Consider the following 15518-nt stretch of genomic DNA (forward strand, 5'->3'; position numbering starts at 1 on the left):
AGCCTGTGCTATTGAGGTCTCTGAGAGACATGGTAAGATTTCCAGAAACCTAGGAGAATCTTCCACCAGAGCCCAGCCACTTCTGGCATGCTAGCCTGCTCTGTCTTTCAGGTGTTACATTCTTAAAGAAATGGGCTTCAGACAAAAAGTGTGTTTTGCTCTGTGGTTAAGCTTTTGACCTGCCCTGTTTCATACTTAAAAAATGAGAGTCTCTAGATTCTTTGCTAAAATCATTTTCATCTTTGCAAATCAATGATGTTAACTTGTCTTCAGTACCATAAATAGAGATTTTCCTTGCAAATATTTGCCTCAATATAACTTCCTGAGAATTGCAGTGATATTTACATGTTTGATCTGTGAGAAGTCGCTGGTGAGATATTCAATAATGTTGAGCAATTGAGCCAGTAACCCTCTTGGGTTCAGTTTCCTAGGACGATTTACTTCCCACAGTGGGCAATTAGTTGTTGCTATGCTCCTACTCTTTCTGGCACTACTCTGCCGTGATCCCCATTTGTCAGTTATTAATAAATTATGAACTGCTCTCTAATTATCTTTGTTTCAGAGCCTTTAAAGAAAAAAGCATGTAATCATGAAAAAGTAGAAGGGATAACAACTCTCAGATAGTAAATCAATACACATGCCTGGATTTGTTACATTTTTATAAAATCACATCTATTGCTAATTCATAAACCACTGAGATTTGCTTTTAATGAGCTCTTTTCTAAAATCAATGATTGCAATGTGATTACAAATATTTGTCTATTTATCATTTTTTTAAAATAAAATAGTATTAAGTTAAAGTAAGTTTATATAATGTTTTTTTCTTATCAAAACTTACCAAGTTCTGCAACTAAATAATCCTCGCTTTGTTAGAGATGCCAAATACATCAACATATCCATGATGTCCCTAACTTGAAGAGAATCAGGATGTTGACAAATATGTTGACATATGTTATTATCTATAAAAGCTAATGCTGTTTAATATCACCAGGTGCATCAACACACTGGCATAGCATGTCCAGATGTCAAATTATAATAATAATATAAGCGAGTGAAGATTTCTTAACTCTGATGTAATATTTATTTTAAATCATTGTATTTATTTTGTCATGGCACCAAAGTTTCAATATTCAGGAAGAAAGCATTTAAGGGTTAAGTATTCTACTTGGCTCATGTCAGAGCTACCAACATTTTTTCTTTTCCAAACTATTAACATTAGTAGTGAAAAATGAGACAAAGCACTTGAAAGTAGAGATTGATGCACAATTTATCTGTAATTCAATAATTTATGAGATATTCACTCAATTCAGTTATTTGGGACAACCATAGAAGTCTTTATCTTCTAAATACTTTTGGGCTAGCAGAAGAGAGAACATAGTTACTCAACATACTATATAATTTGTGGTCGAAAGTGCTAAATTCCACGAGAAATACTGATGTATTATTCAGAGACTTTAGTGAAAGGAGAGAATGCTTTGGCTAAGGGATTTGATGAAGGTTTATGATAGAAAGAATGGTTGATGTGGGTTTTAACATGAAAGGTTTATTTTATTTATTTTTAAATTTTTATTAAGTTAATTGGGGTGACATTGGCTAATAAAATTATACAGGTTTCAAGTGTACATTTCTATAATGCATCATCTATATATCACATCGTGTGTTCACCACCCAGAGTCAGTTCTCCTTATGTCACTATATATTTGAACCCCTTTACCCTCTTCTACCACCAACCCCTTCCTTTTTCCCTTCTGGTGACCATGAAGATTTAAATATTGAGAATTGAAATGGAGATAAGAAAAGAGCAAAAAACAAGATCCTCATTCTCAGTTCACATGCATCACATGAGACTGATCCTCTCTTCAGAGTCAAGCATGAGCTCCTACTGTGCTGGGTCATGCATTGCAATTTCTCCATCCTCTTACTAAGTAAGGTCCCAGTGCTACTGGCTGATTGGCTCTGTGGAGCTGAGTATCAGGGACCTGTCAGAGCCCACGCCACGTGAGCTCTGAGAGGGAAGGGCAGGAACAATAAAGTCAGAGCTGGTTCCATACAGTGACATCGCCCCTTTCGTGATCCCACAATTGTCTGCTCTCCTTCTTCCTCATGAGCCACTTCTTCTCAGTCTCCTGTTGGTGGATCTTTCCCCTTTACTCTACCTCTCAACATCAGCCCAAGCCCCAAGCTCTACCCCAGTAACCTCATTTTGATCAGTGGCTTTAAATACCATATTTAAGCATTTTTAAACCATGTGTTTCCAATTGCATAGCAGATAGTACATATGTTAGCACCTAGATCTGTATGTGCCTGTACTTTGGATATTTTTAAAATCTCTGGAACTTTTCATCTATATGATCTATAATTCTCTTTCAGTTTAAACCACTTTGAAGGCTGCCGGAAAGGTAGTTTGAAGCATATTTTCAAGAGTCTTTAATTTTAGCTTCACTACTCCAGTCATATAGTCATTGGACATTTATTGAGAATGTACCCTATGATCTGTGTTCAAAATGAGCACATATCTATCAGGGGAGACATATATAAAATGATGAACTAAAACTACTTCAAAAACTAAAATGAGGGAAAGCAGAAGTGAAATTAACTAGCTTTCACAAAATCAGGAATGGTCAAGGAGTTGCTGACATTTGATGTGTGTGATTACAGAATAAATACAATTTACCAGGTACAGTTTATAAATGAATGCCAGAGGGAGAATTCACTAAAATCTAATGTATTATTTATTTTAGTGTCAAGATACCACTGACATTAATTTCTAAGAGGTATTTTATTCTATTACTGATCAGTTTGGAAGTTTTTAAATGTTAATTCCATTATTTTTAGCAGTAGAGAATCAGTGACTGCACACAAGAGTTCTGAGTTTCACCCAAGTCACACAGCTGAATAATTATAAGTCATTGGGGATTTTTTAATGAAGAGGGCCCTAAAGTCAGAGCTGGTTTCAAGCTCCGGGCCCTCACTAACTGAATACAATAACTTATGTTCTAGGCATTTTCCCAGAAGGGGAAAAAAGCCCATGGATAAAAATACCTTCCATCTTGGATCCTGTATTCTAGTAGGGTTGACAAACAAACAAAAAAAATCAACTGAATATATATATATATACACACACACACACACATATATGTATATATATACACATTCACATATATGTATGGTATATAATGGCAATAAGTATTATGATATATAACGGTAATAATGTTATGAAGAGACAAATCAGGGTAAGGGAGTTCTGATGTACAGCTAAAGGAATCAAGGGTCATCACTTACTAATGTAAGTTCAATTGAGAGGATTAGACTGAGCAAAGACAAAAGAAGGAGGAAGCCTTCTCTGGGGCAAAGGAGTTTTTGGCAGCAAGAAGGACCTGCAAAAGCCATTAAACTAGACTGTATTTACAATACTTAGAAACAGCAAGAAGATAATTAAGTATAAATGGAAGGCAGAATTAACATGAGACAGACATAGTGTTGTGAGATATTACATGCAAACGCCCTGGAGCAGTGCCTCACAGTATGTAATTCATGTTAGACAATATCATACTTACTATTATCAATACTATTATTCAGTTACATCCACTTGGCAAAGAAGCTTAGCTCTTCTTTACAGTACTTCACACTCTTTAAAAAGTATTCACTGAAAAAGCTATTATGCTTTGTTATCAAATGTAGGCAGATCTCTGGCACTCGTCTGAATTACATTCAAACGCCAATATAATTATTTGCGAGCTTAAAGAAAAGGAGCTTAAAGAAAAGTTTTTAAGTCCAGTGGATTTTGCCACTAAGTCCTTGTTTTTCCTAACATGAAAACTGTGGCAGGCATGTAATAAGAACCCAAATGAATCAGACTATCATTTCCTTTTGGTTCCAGGGAAAAGGTTACAATGGAGGGAATAATTTTAATTTAAACTCTTCTCTTTATCCATAGCTGTTTTAATTCTATTTATAAAATCTATTTATGAGACTACCGAATGGAAGTGGAAACACTTTGGGAAAGGACATTGCCTTCTTATTTCATATGCTTGGGACTTGGTGTTTGATGTGCAGTAGATACTTAATATGTGTTTCTAATGGAAGTTAATACATGTTTCTAATTGAGAAGAATAAGTCATTTACAAAGTGTTATACATTAAGAGATTTGAAAATTTATAAAAGGGAAAATCTTAATATTATTTTCAAGTAATAAAAAAGAAAAACCTAAAACAGCATTTTATATAAATCAACTTTTTTTCCTCTAATTTTCTGGTCTAATCTCAGCATTTTAATTTTGATAGGTTAGCATCCAAGCACAGTATCCATTGACCTCTGAATAATATTTTTTGCCTCAGAAAACTATGAAACATTTCAATGGACTGAGGTTCAATTGTTTAATGAAAGACATTCAGCAGTTTAATGAAAGACTAGAATTCAGCAGTTTTATGTCCAGCCATGGGACTTAAACATGACCAGGACAAACAAGGGGAATATCTTTTGCCTAGAAAATAGCTAATCTGTTTTAAAAGTCATTAAGCACCACTAAGACAAAATTTATCACAGTGTTAATGTCACATGTGAATAGCCTTAAAATCATATCCCTTAATCTTAAAATTGGAAAACAGCTTTACTTTTCTTGTGTTTGTATGTAAAAACATGTAAATTTGTGTGGTGTGCATGTGTATAATATGTGTGTGATTTTAAACTCTGAGTGTGCATGTGGAATTAACTGAAATAAAAAGTCAAAGCTCTGAAATTTTCTTAAATTAATTAAATTCATGAACATTAATAAATGTGGGATCAGAAAGGTATTAGAAATGCATTCTTTAATCCTAGGATGTCCATAGCGAGCAATTTTCAAAGAAGAAATAGTTTCTGTCAACTGAAAGATTTTTCCTTTGTATTTTCTACATCACTAAATCCTGCTAATTTAAGCTTTATATCAGACTAGGAAGTGTCACCCCGAGTGTGAAATGGGGACACAAAGAATTAAAAATGTCAACTAAATAATATCAATAATCATCTTCAAAGGAAAAATAAATGAGGGGAAGGACATAGTAAAAGATTTTTGCAAACATGTAACTGGAGATGACAATCATTGGTGAAAGAGGGATTAAACAATTGATATCCATAAAATAATATATAAAAGAGAAAAGCCACACTATGAGGATATAATAAGAAAGTTATCAATGTGCAATGTCATTACTGATGTTAGAGAAAAGATTAAAAACAGTTACAACATTGGGTGCATATAAGGAGGTTTAACTTATGTCCATCCCAGGGTGAATAGCTCATAATTTGCTGGGGTCATATCAATTATCTTGCAGTCCCATGAGAATACCAGTTAAAATTAATAAGAAAGTAAAAGGGAGAGTCTGAACCCTTCAGAAAATACATTATAGAATGTTTAGCACCTTAAACAGGAAGATCACACAAATTCTAAAATTGATAGAATCCTAAGATGTTATAAATATTTGCCATTTTTTAAATAGGACGATTTCTTTAAAGATCAATGCTCGTCAATATTGTTTTAAACCATAGCTAGGTAGAAATAGGAAGACTCTAAAGTTTTCTGCGTCATCGATTTTATCCTAAATGATTAGAAAGTATATTTGACTTATTTTTCATCTTTAAATGTATTTTAGACTATAAGAGTTTTTTTTGTATTTTTCTTTGAAATAGATTAGTCCTATAGTAGTCAGTGTGTTATAATCCTCATTTTTTTTTCTGTTTGTTTGGTCTGAATGAAAATACAAATTACCAGTGAATATGGATCTTCAAGACATATTTTTCTCCTGGACCCAAAGGATGGTATGAATTGTCAACAAACATTACATACAAGTATTGTTCACATTTGTGTAATATATAAAAATTAATTCATCTATATCACCACTGAGGAGATAAATTATTTGTAATTAAATACATTTTACGTAGGAACAAATATCTAGTTTATAATCTATTTAAGAGATTAAAAGTGATAAAAGAGTAAGTTCTAAGTGAAAGTGATATCCAAATGCCATTATTGTGTGTGTGTGTGTGTGTATTTGTGTTTGTGTGTGATATGTTTATCAATCATAGTTTAGCATAGAGAAGACAGGGAAACATATATGCCCTTAAACTATTCTTAGAACGGGCTTTTTACAACAATTGGCTAATACGCAAAGATAATTTCCCAAATTTGTGTTAGGTTTTGGAAACGTTCTTCCTTTATTTTTTCTTTTATTTGATACATCTTTACTGAGTTAATTCAGGATACTCTAGGTCCTACAAGGTAGGTGAGATTTTCTTAGTCCATACAAAAATTGCAAAGTTCACTGTCTTGAATGAGAAGGGAAAAGTCCTTCAAGAATCCTATCATTTAGCTTTAAATAAGCATATTTACATAATACAAACAAAATAACGTTGTCTATGAAGACTAAAACATAATGGCCAAAGATTTTTCTATTACATGACAAATGCCCCCTGAAATGAAAGGATGTGTATTCAACAAAATGAAGTAAAGAAAGTTTCATTCAAAAAAATTGCTGGTAAAAAAAAAAAAAAAAAAAAAAAAATATATATATATATATATATACACACACACACACACACACATATATATATTTTATATATATATAAATATATATATATATATATATATATATATATATATATATATATATATATATAAATCTGACTTTTTTTTTTTGGTGAAATTTGTTTTCCTGTAAACTGCAAATTCCTAGTCTTAGCACCAGACACTGTGTGTTATAAGATTAAATTAGGGAAAAAAATTAATATGAATGAACAATGCACAGATTCATAGGGTGTTACTATTTTTAAAAAGTAATATGCTTCTATAAGACAATACATCTAAAAATTCATTTTACCAAGTCCTAGATTTAGTTGTGCTAAAAATTAAGTTTTGTCTCTTGGTTATAGATGTGATTCCAGTACAACTGAGATATTATATCAAATTTTAGTTCTTCTTGTACAACAAGTTCAGCATACGGGATTTTGTGTGTGTTTGTGTGTGTGTGCTAAAAACTATATTATGCTTCAGTTACCAAATGACAGAGTGAACCTTGTCTTAAACACTTTGCCTTCTGCTACAGGTGTAATAAAACTTAATTATTTTAAAGTCAATTTTATGTATATATTGGGGAAGAAAAGTTTTTGAGAACGAGCTGATTCAAATACAGATAAGCAAGAATTCATAGGGGCTTGTCATCAGTAAATTCATATTAACAATACTTAGGTTAAGTAAATATAATATACTAAGTCTATAATAAAATACTTCCTATATTTGATATGTTCTTTAGTAAACACTCAAACACACAAATTTGTTGGATTCTAGACCTTGGCTCATCTTTCCATTTATATTAATTTCTCCTAAGTATGGGCACTAAAAATAGCTACTGTTTCTGGATTTATTGGAAAGGAAGAAGAAACTCATACCTAAGTCAGACATAAAGAAATGGTATTACAAATTAACTCTCCAAATGTACTATAGTTATCTACCCTTTGGGGGTAGAAAAGATTATCACTTGGTAGTTTTCTTAGTAGTTACAATTCACTCAACTTAATTATCTTACCTGATCAAAATCTAAGCAAAGTTTTTAGGACAAGATTGGTGTAATTAGCTTATCTCCCAGAAAGCTGAGACAAAGGTAGACTATTTTCCCTAGGTGACTTCAGAGAGAAGAGATCAGTGGGGCACTAGATACCAGCCTTCTGGCTTGATAGGGCTAGTTGTCCTCAGCAGAACACAAATTGCTTCCCATCTAGAATTTCTAAAAAATGTATTGCTGCTATTCAAACATTAAAAATAAGCAATGGATTTCTCTACATATATTTTAAGAAAACTTTGAACACTCTTAAATGACAAGAACTAGAAAAAAGGGAATTTTCAGATACAAAGAGAAAGGATGCTCAAAGGATGTAACAATGTTTTATGAGAATAAATTGCTACTGCTGTAATTTAAAGATACAGTCATAAATCTTTTCAGAATACAATATGCGATATATTGAAAAGTACCTAATTCTGTATATTTATGACTTGAGTAAGTACTGAAGAGTCGAAAGTAAATGACTAGAACAGTAACAAAATCAATATATATATTGATTTCCTGACTTTTTTTTTTGAACTTACAGTACATTCCACATATTTGTGCAGCTTTAAATATTTCCATGAAGACTTTCATCAAAGTCTTTTATAATTGTCTAACACTGGAACGTTTTCAAATTGACAGCTTTCTGAATATCCCTTCTAATAATGGCTTGGATGGAAAATGAAAATATTTTGTTGTTGGAATAGATTGCAATCATGTTTTTATTTATTTAGTTAGTTAGTTAGTTAGTTAGTTATTTTTAGGAAAGTTTATTATATTTAGCCCAACATCAGGAAATACATTCTACAAAAGTTCTTGTTGGATCTCTTTTTTTGTTCAAAATGAAAAAGATAGCTCTGTAATACAGATATTAATATATCTATTGGTATAACATTCAACAAAATTCACTTTAAGTCAGGATAAACTATGATTGACATATTTAGGTTGAAATCATTCAGAAACAGCAAATACAAAACAGTCACAAAAAAGGGCTATTTCTCAAAATGCTTGTTTGCCAGAGTCTGCTTTGTATCCATCACCCTATTAAGACAGAATGCTGGCTAGAATTATTAGTCTTATTTCTCTAAATCTACCAGGCACTGACATAGTCCTTCCCAGACGCTAACACTGAAGCAGGCAACCATAAATACTTTTGAGATGAAAAAAATTTCAGATAAAAAGAAAAATAAATTATATTGGACACAGATATGGTTATATTAATGACAGAATAAAGAATAACATGTTACTACTATTCTTGTAAAAAGACCATACTTGAAAAAAAGAAATTGTGTTAGCACTAACATCAATAAGGTAAGGCTTAAGAAGTATATCATACATTGAGGTTATCTACTGTTACATCATTTGCCTGATTTGTTTTGGGATGTGCTTAACAGCCAAATGGTCAGATCAAGGTAGGGAAGAGATCAGCTGCAAAAGTTGAGAATCACAGCTTCCTCTCTTACCTTCCACTGAGAAGGAAGCCGATAACCACTGCCAACAAAATGACTCCCACTGTCACAGACACAGCAATTATAGGAATCTGGCTTTGATCACTGGATGCTGCAACTGCTGATAGAAGACACAGAAAATGGAGCTTGTGGTTAAAATGATCATATGCATTCAAATAAGAGCTGCTTAATAGTGGGTACTCAATGCATGGGATAAGCAATTCACCCACACTTGGCTGAGATTTCCCTCTAATATCTCTTCTCAAAAGTGTGTAATTGAAAAGACATCTTTAGGAGAAAATATTTACTCTCCAAATGGAAATTTGAAAGAATCGCTAAGTCATTGATTATTTCCTTGTCATTATAAAAAATGAGAGTAATTGTTTGCATAACATTCATCTAGAAATCTTAGGTTTGCATGGTAAAATGCAACTTAGTCCTTGATTTCAAACACTTTAATCTAAATAGGAGGTGCTAAGTATATGAGATTTGACAATTTTTCGAGTGTGCATGTGACTGTTCTCTAGAAAAAAAAGATCTCTTTACCTCAGATAGAATTTTTTCAAATAGGTTGAAATCCATAATGATGTGATTGTGACCTCAGTGAAGGTAAACATCATATCACTATTCTAAATATAACTTTAAACATTGTGACTTCAAGCAGAATATAATCAGTAAATATACTTGATAAATAGACCCACTTTTTAAAAAATGTCAAGGTTTACATTTAGAACTTAGTCTACAGTAAGATTAGACTTGTTTATATGATATTTTTCTTTAAAATGCATGGATTTAGGTGAACTATTTTATATTTTAACAATACAGTTACCATAATAAGAGGAATATGGACATGATTAGATAGTCATACCTACATAAGCAAAGAAATGTTTCTTTTGTGCTGATAACTAAGCCCAAGTAAAATAAAAAACCCATAGAGAAGAATAAATTTTAACTGATGTTCTCAAGAAACCCTCTGGATACCTAGCATGCTTACTGTTTAATGCCATGATTTTTTTTGATAAATTCAGAGTAGCATTAGTTAACCTCCAAGATAACAAATTTTAAGTCATCAAAACTAAAAATAACCATAATTTCAATGTTTTGTTTTTTAAAACTGCCTCTCAGATCTTGGCTCCATCTTAGTACTGGACATCCAAACACTTCCCTTTCTATTCTTGTCACCTCTCCCTTGATTCTTTCATGAAAATTGACTGACTCTCTGGCCATCTTCTTGTACTGATCCACAATTCAGACCAGTCCTCAGAGGCCAGTATCAAGAGCTGGTTCATGTACAAGAAAAACTATTATTTACAATCTAAATCTATGCTCTCATCCAACCTCTTATTGGATGATAACAGTTGCAATTTAATGGCTCTTTACTCTGTTTTCTCCTACTCTCTGATGCTGAGGTCTGTGGTAGGGATTTTAATACTGGTGAATAGTATAAGTAGGATAGGACAAAGCTACTCCACTATCGGTAACAGCCTTCCTTAAGGTTTGCTTTATTAATCTCTAAACCCAGTTTACTTATACCATTGCTTTTTCTCAGTTCTTTAACTTTCTTTTTGGCAAGAGCACTGTTTCTAGAGAAAATCATGCAAACTCGGCCCATATAAGTTCCATGCTATTTTGATTGGACTCCAACTGCTGCTCCAATGCTTTTGATTCTTATTGGTTTTCTAACAAATCAACCCCATAATGAGTCTTCCTCATGTTCTTGGTACACTAACTAATCTAGTCCCATTTCCCACGTTTTAGTGATGGTCCACTTTATAGATAAAAGAGATGAAGTCTGAACTCCACAGGTAAATATGAATGTATAACCATCTTTTGCTTTACCTGACTCCACTGTTAGATGCCTTTCTGTTTCTCCCAAGCTATTGCTTCTTCAAAAATCTCTATCCAAAATGGGTTCTCGTTCCCTTATAGGCTACTTCTCTGCTACTGACAAGCCTGGACATATAACTCCTCTTGGGGGAAACAACTCCTTATACCTAAAATTACTGACAGGAGTTCAATTTGAATTTGAAAAAAAAAAGTTTGTATTTACTAGACAGATGGGCCAAAGTCAATTATTTAAGCTTGTGGAGTCTTATTTCATTCATTTCCAACTAGGGATAATTTCCCTGAATCATTATAATTCTGTTAAGATTAGAGATAACACATATAAAGCTCTTAGCATAGTGCTTCAACTATTGCCATGCTTAAATAAATCGTAAATATTATTTCTACATGTTATCTTCTACTATTTACCATCCGTATTATTCCCTATTTTTCAGTATCTTGACTGAGTTATCTAAAACTAGCCTCATCTTCTAAGAACTAACATTATGAAATTATCTCTGAAACTTTTCTGCTTTTGAGCTCTGTGCATGATACGATATTTGCTAAACACAACGAGTACTTCTCCATTTATCTCACCATATATTATACACCACACAATAATAAGGTATTTGAACTTGTTGAACATGTACTTCATCCTCTTGGTTTCTGTAACATCAGATGAGCCATATTCTCTTTTTCCCATTCCGAAGCACGGTTTTGTCCATTCTGTTGTCTCCATATTCTCTTCCCACACCTCCTGTGTGAGTAATTCCTACTGAATACTGACTTGGAACCTCTACACTTCTCTTCTTCTCTCTTTCTTTTTCTATCTTGCTCTCCTCCTACCTCCGTTTCTCCCTCCCGCTCATAGATATTTCTTTGTCCATGGTATCAGTTAACTATAATTTGAAGAGTACCAAATTTATATCTTCAACTCTTATTTCCACTCAAAGCATCACTCTATTTTAAAAACAGACTGTTTCCCCTTTATTTGGATTTTATTTTCACATAAAAATAAACATGCTTATAATTGGTCCTTATACCACATCCACAGTCCCAAGAGCCTTAACAAAAACACATCAATAAACATACCATAAATCAAAGCAACAAACCAGACTGATTCAATCCCTTTTGATTCCTTTTAAGTTTAACTGAATTTTCTTAACCCCTACTTGTCCATTAATTACCAAATATTTTTGTGTTTCTTTGTTTCCCCCCATGCGTTAATTTGATTCAAACATGCTGGGATATGATTCACAGAGATTTTAGCATTTTCATTGTCTTCTAGGTATTCATATGATATATCCAAAAATATCACTTTAATCATGTTTCTCTGATCAAGAAGTTAATAGATACCTACTACCTATGGGGAAAAAAAAATCCAAAATTCTCCATCTAGCATTCAAAAGCCCTTCTGTTGTGACTCTAACAAATTTTTCTTGTCATAATTTGCTAGTTGGGGAACTCTCAGAGACATACTTTTGGAGGAAAAGGCATGATTAGTCAGGGGTAGGGATGAAAACAAGGCAGTTTTAAACTAACCAGAGCATTATTATTGAGAAAAAATTTGGGTGCTTAGTAGTGTCAAAAGCTTCATTTTTAATAATTGCCAAGATCTAATTTAACAATATGCTAAAATATACACTTAGGTATGGGATAATACCTTGCATTAAAATAATTGTTAATGGCATACAAACATTTTTCAAATATTTAGAATAATAAAGTTTATGAAAATATTTTGTAGATAATGTTAAATCACAAATATTCATATTTACATATTTTGATCTACCATTCACTGAAATAAGATCTTTTTGTATAATAAAGAATTACATCAAGGGACTCTAAATAAAAATTTAAAGAATACATTTTCATTTTTTTTTTTAATTTAAAGCATTCTCCAAGGTCTTTGATGTTCTTTATTTATTGATTAATTCATATACCCTGATTTATTTGTGATATTTATAATAATAAATAACTCATCAAGGTTCTGTCCATTTATTTGTTTTTGTTTGTCCTAACAGTATCAATAATTATATCCACTAAGTTGAAAACATATGGAATTTATAGGGTACTATCAATGCCTTTATACTTGTTCATTCTTCAGCAGTAGGGGGAAAAAAAGAAATCCTAGTGTGATCCATGATTATCCTTTTAGTATTGCTAAATTTTGTAATCATTAAAGATATGAAACTCTAATCAATCATATTTCCCATTTTCTTATATAGGTTTATTAAGAATTAGTTGATTTATGACGTAGTTTTAGACAGACAACTCAGAAATATTTTGGGAATCCTTAAAAGAAAATTTTGGAGAAATGTAACACACTTATTAGAAGGAAACCAGACATGAAAATTAATATTCTTTAGCAAATAACAATGTATCTTTTTTTCCCCCCAGTCATTATATATCTACAACATCCCTGGAAACTTTAAGGTAGCATATGTTGAGAAATCATCTTGTTTTTCCCTTCACTGTGCTTCCCACATTCCTGGCTGAAAACTCATATTACATAGATATTCTCTAGATTTTAGCTACATATTTAAACAGTTATTCATTGAGGTGAATAGATTTTGTTAGAGCCGCATCATAAGGGTTTTTGAAAGCCAGACAGAATTTGGGAACTGTTTCCCACATCAATAAGTAGCTATTAACTTTCTTGATCAGGATAATCTGATCAAGGTTATAACTTTTGATACATAATATAAGTACCTAACAGTGAGTGAGGCAATTTAAAACAGTGTGGCAGGCAAATAAAAACAAGAAAAGATGTTGAACATTGTTACCCATCAGGGAAATTCAGATTAAAACCACAATGAGATATCACTTCCCATCTGTCTAATATGACTAATACATATATGATGAGGATGTGGAGAAACTCATCACTTATTCATTGCTGGTGGGAATGTAAAATGGAACAGCCACTCTGAAAAAACAGTTTGACATTTTCTTATCAAATGAAACAATGACCACATGACCCAGCATGTGTTTATCTCAAGAGAAATGAAAACTTAGGTTGACTCAAAAATATGTACACGAATGTTCACAGCATCTTTACTTGTAATAACAAAAACTGAGATCAGCTCAGATGTCTTTCAATAGGTAAATGGTTAAACAAACTGTGGTACATATATACCAGGGAATACTACCCAACAATAAAGAGACAAACTTAATATATACAACAGCTTAGATGAACCTCCAGGGAATTATGCTGAGTGAAAACAGCTAATTCCAAACTCAAAGTTTATATACTGTATGATTCCACTTATAAAACATTTTTAAAATGTGAAATTTTAGAAATGGGTATTTAGAAATTAATGGTTGACAGGGACTAATTATGGGACAGAAGTTTTTCCCAAAGGCAGTGGGTGTGGTTATAAAAGGACAACAGGTGGGATTTTATGATATTGGCATTATTTGCTATCTTGACTGTAATGGTAGACACACAAACTTACACAAGTAATCAAATTCCATAGAACTTAATACACACACACACACACACACACACACATCTCCATACACACATACAAGGGAGTACAAGAAAATGTGAGAGTGGTAGATTCCATCAATATCGGTATTCTTGTAACATGATACTAGGGTTTTGCAAAATATTACCAGTAGGGTAAATAGGAAAGTACAGAAGAGTTCTCTCTGTATTGTTAATTATAATTGCATGTAAATCTAAAATTATCTCAAAAAATTTTTTCATTTAAAAAACAGAATGGCATTACTCCAGTAGTTGGGTTATACAGATTTGAATCAAACAGGTAACACTTGGATGAAAGAAAATGATGCAATGGGGGAAAACATCATAAAAGAAACACAAAGTTGTTTGGTAAATCTTGGGCAAGTAAGAGTTACGAAAGATTCAGTGATGCTTTCAAAGTTTCAAGACAATTTATGTAAAAAGAAACCAGAAAAAGGGCTATTTTGTCTGGATGGTTTCATTCATGCTAGGTTTATTTGTTTGGTGTTTTTCCCACTGCTGTTGGGAATAAGGATAATATAAGGGGTCAATTTGAATACTTTATTTGTATGTTCAACAAAATTAAAATAAAATGAGTAATACTTTTTAGTTATAAAACATAAACTAAAGCTTGAGAGAGAAAGAATAAATGGAGATTTTCTACCCAAATCCTCACATTAGTTTTTCAAAGATAAATAGTTTTGCCTTACTGTTTTTACTACTATTTGCATGTGATTTTCGGGCTACATATATGACATACATGATAATGTAGTTGAAAAAGAAAACGCTTCAATTTTATGACAAGTATAAATTAATAAATAAATTTCAAAAATTAAGCATATCAATAACATAATGTGTCATGGTACCATTATTATGCATCGTTATTATGAGTTGAGCAACTAATTAGAAAATTCTTTTTAAAGTGATGTTTAAAAATAATGATTTTGAGATAAGAATCTCTCCTAACATTTCTGAATGATAAGGTAAACATTCCTTAGTAATGGTGACTCAGTAAAGCCAGTATTCTTAACAATAACCCACCAAATGAAAATTGTTGATAACTTTAATAGGAAAAAATAAAAATATATTTAAGATACCATCATCCCTGCATTCAAGTATTTTTAGACTGTTCTGCTGAAATGGTATGTTTATATGAAGAACTAAATTATTATACTAAGTAAATAATTGCCCAACACAAAAATTAAAGTGATT

The 15518-nt window shown here is 32.1% G+C and overlaps 1 protein-coding gene across 8 annotated transcripts in view; it reads right to left on the reverse strand.

Annotated features, from left to right (window-relative positions):
- EPHA5 (EPH receptor A5) overlaps positions 1-15518 on the reverse strand; it is a 339363-nt gene that overhangs the window by 79495 nt on the left and 244350 nt on the right. For 5 of the 8 annotated variants that reach the window (XM_033106466.1, XM_033106467.1, XM_033106464.1 and 2 more), the window contains one exon: positions 9035-9140. In XM_033106466.1, the coding sequence (XP_032962357.1) occupies positions 9035-9140 (106 nt within the window). The remainder of the gene's footprint in view (positions 1-9034; positions 9141-15518) is intronic. The other 3 variants (XM_033106462.1, XM_033106465.1, XM_033106468.1) reach the window with 1 other exon arrangement.

The sequence above is a fragment of the Rhinolophus ferrumequinum genome, chromosome 5 (assembly GCF_004115265.2).
Source record: "Rhinolophus ferrumequinum isolate MPI-CBG mRhiFer1 chromosome 5, mRhiFer1_v1.p, whole genome shotgun sequence".
Taxonomy (NCBI): domain Eukaryota; kingdom Metazoa; phylum Chordata; class Mammalia; order Chiroptera; family Rhinolophidae; genus Rhinolophus; species Rhinolophus ferrumequinum.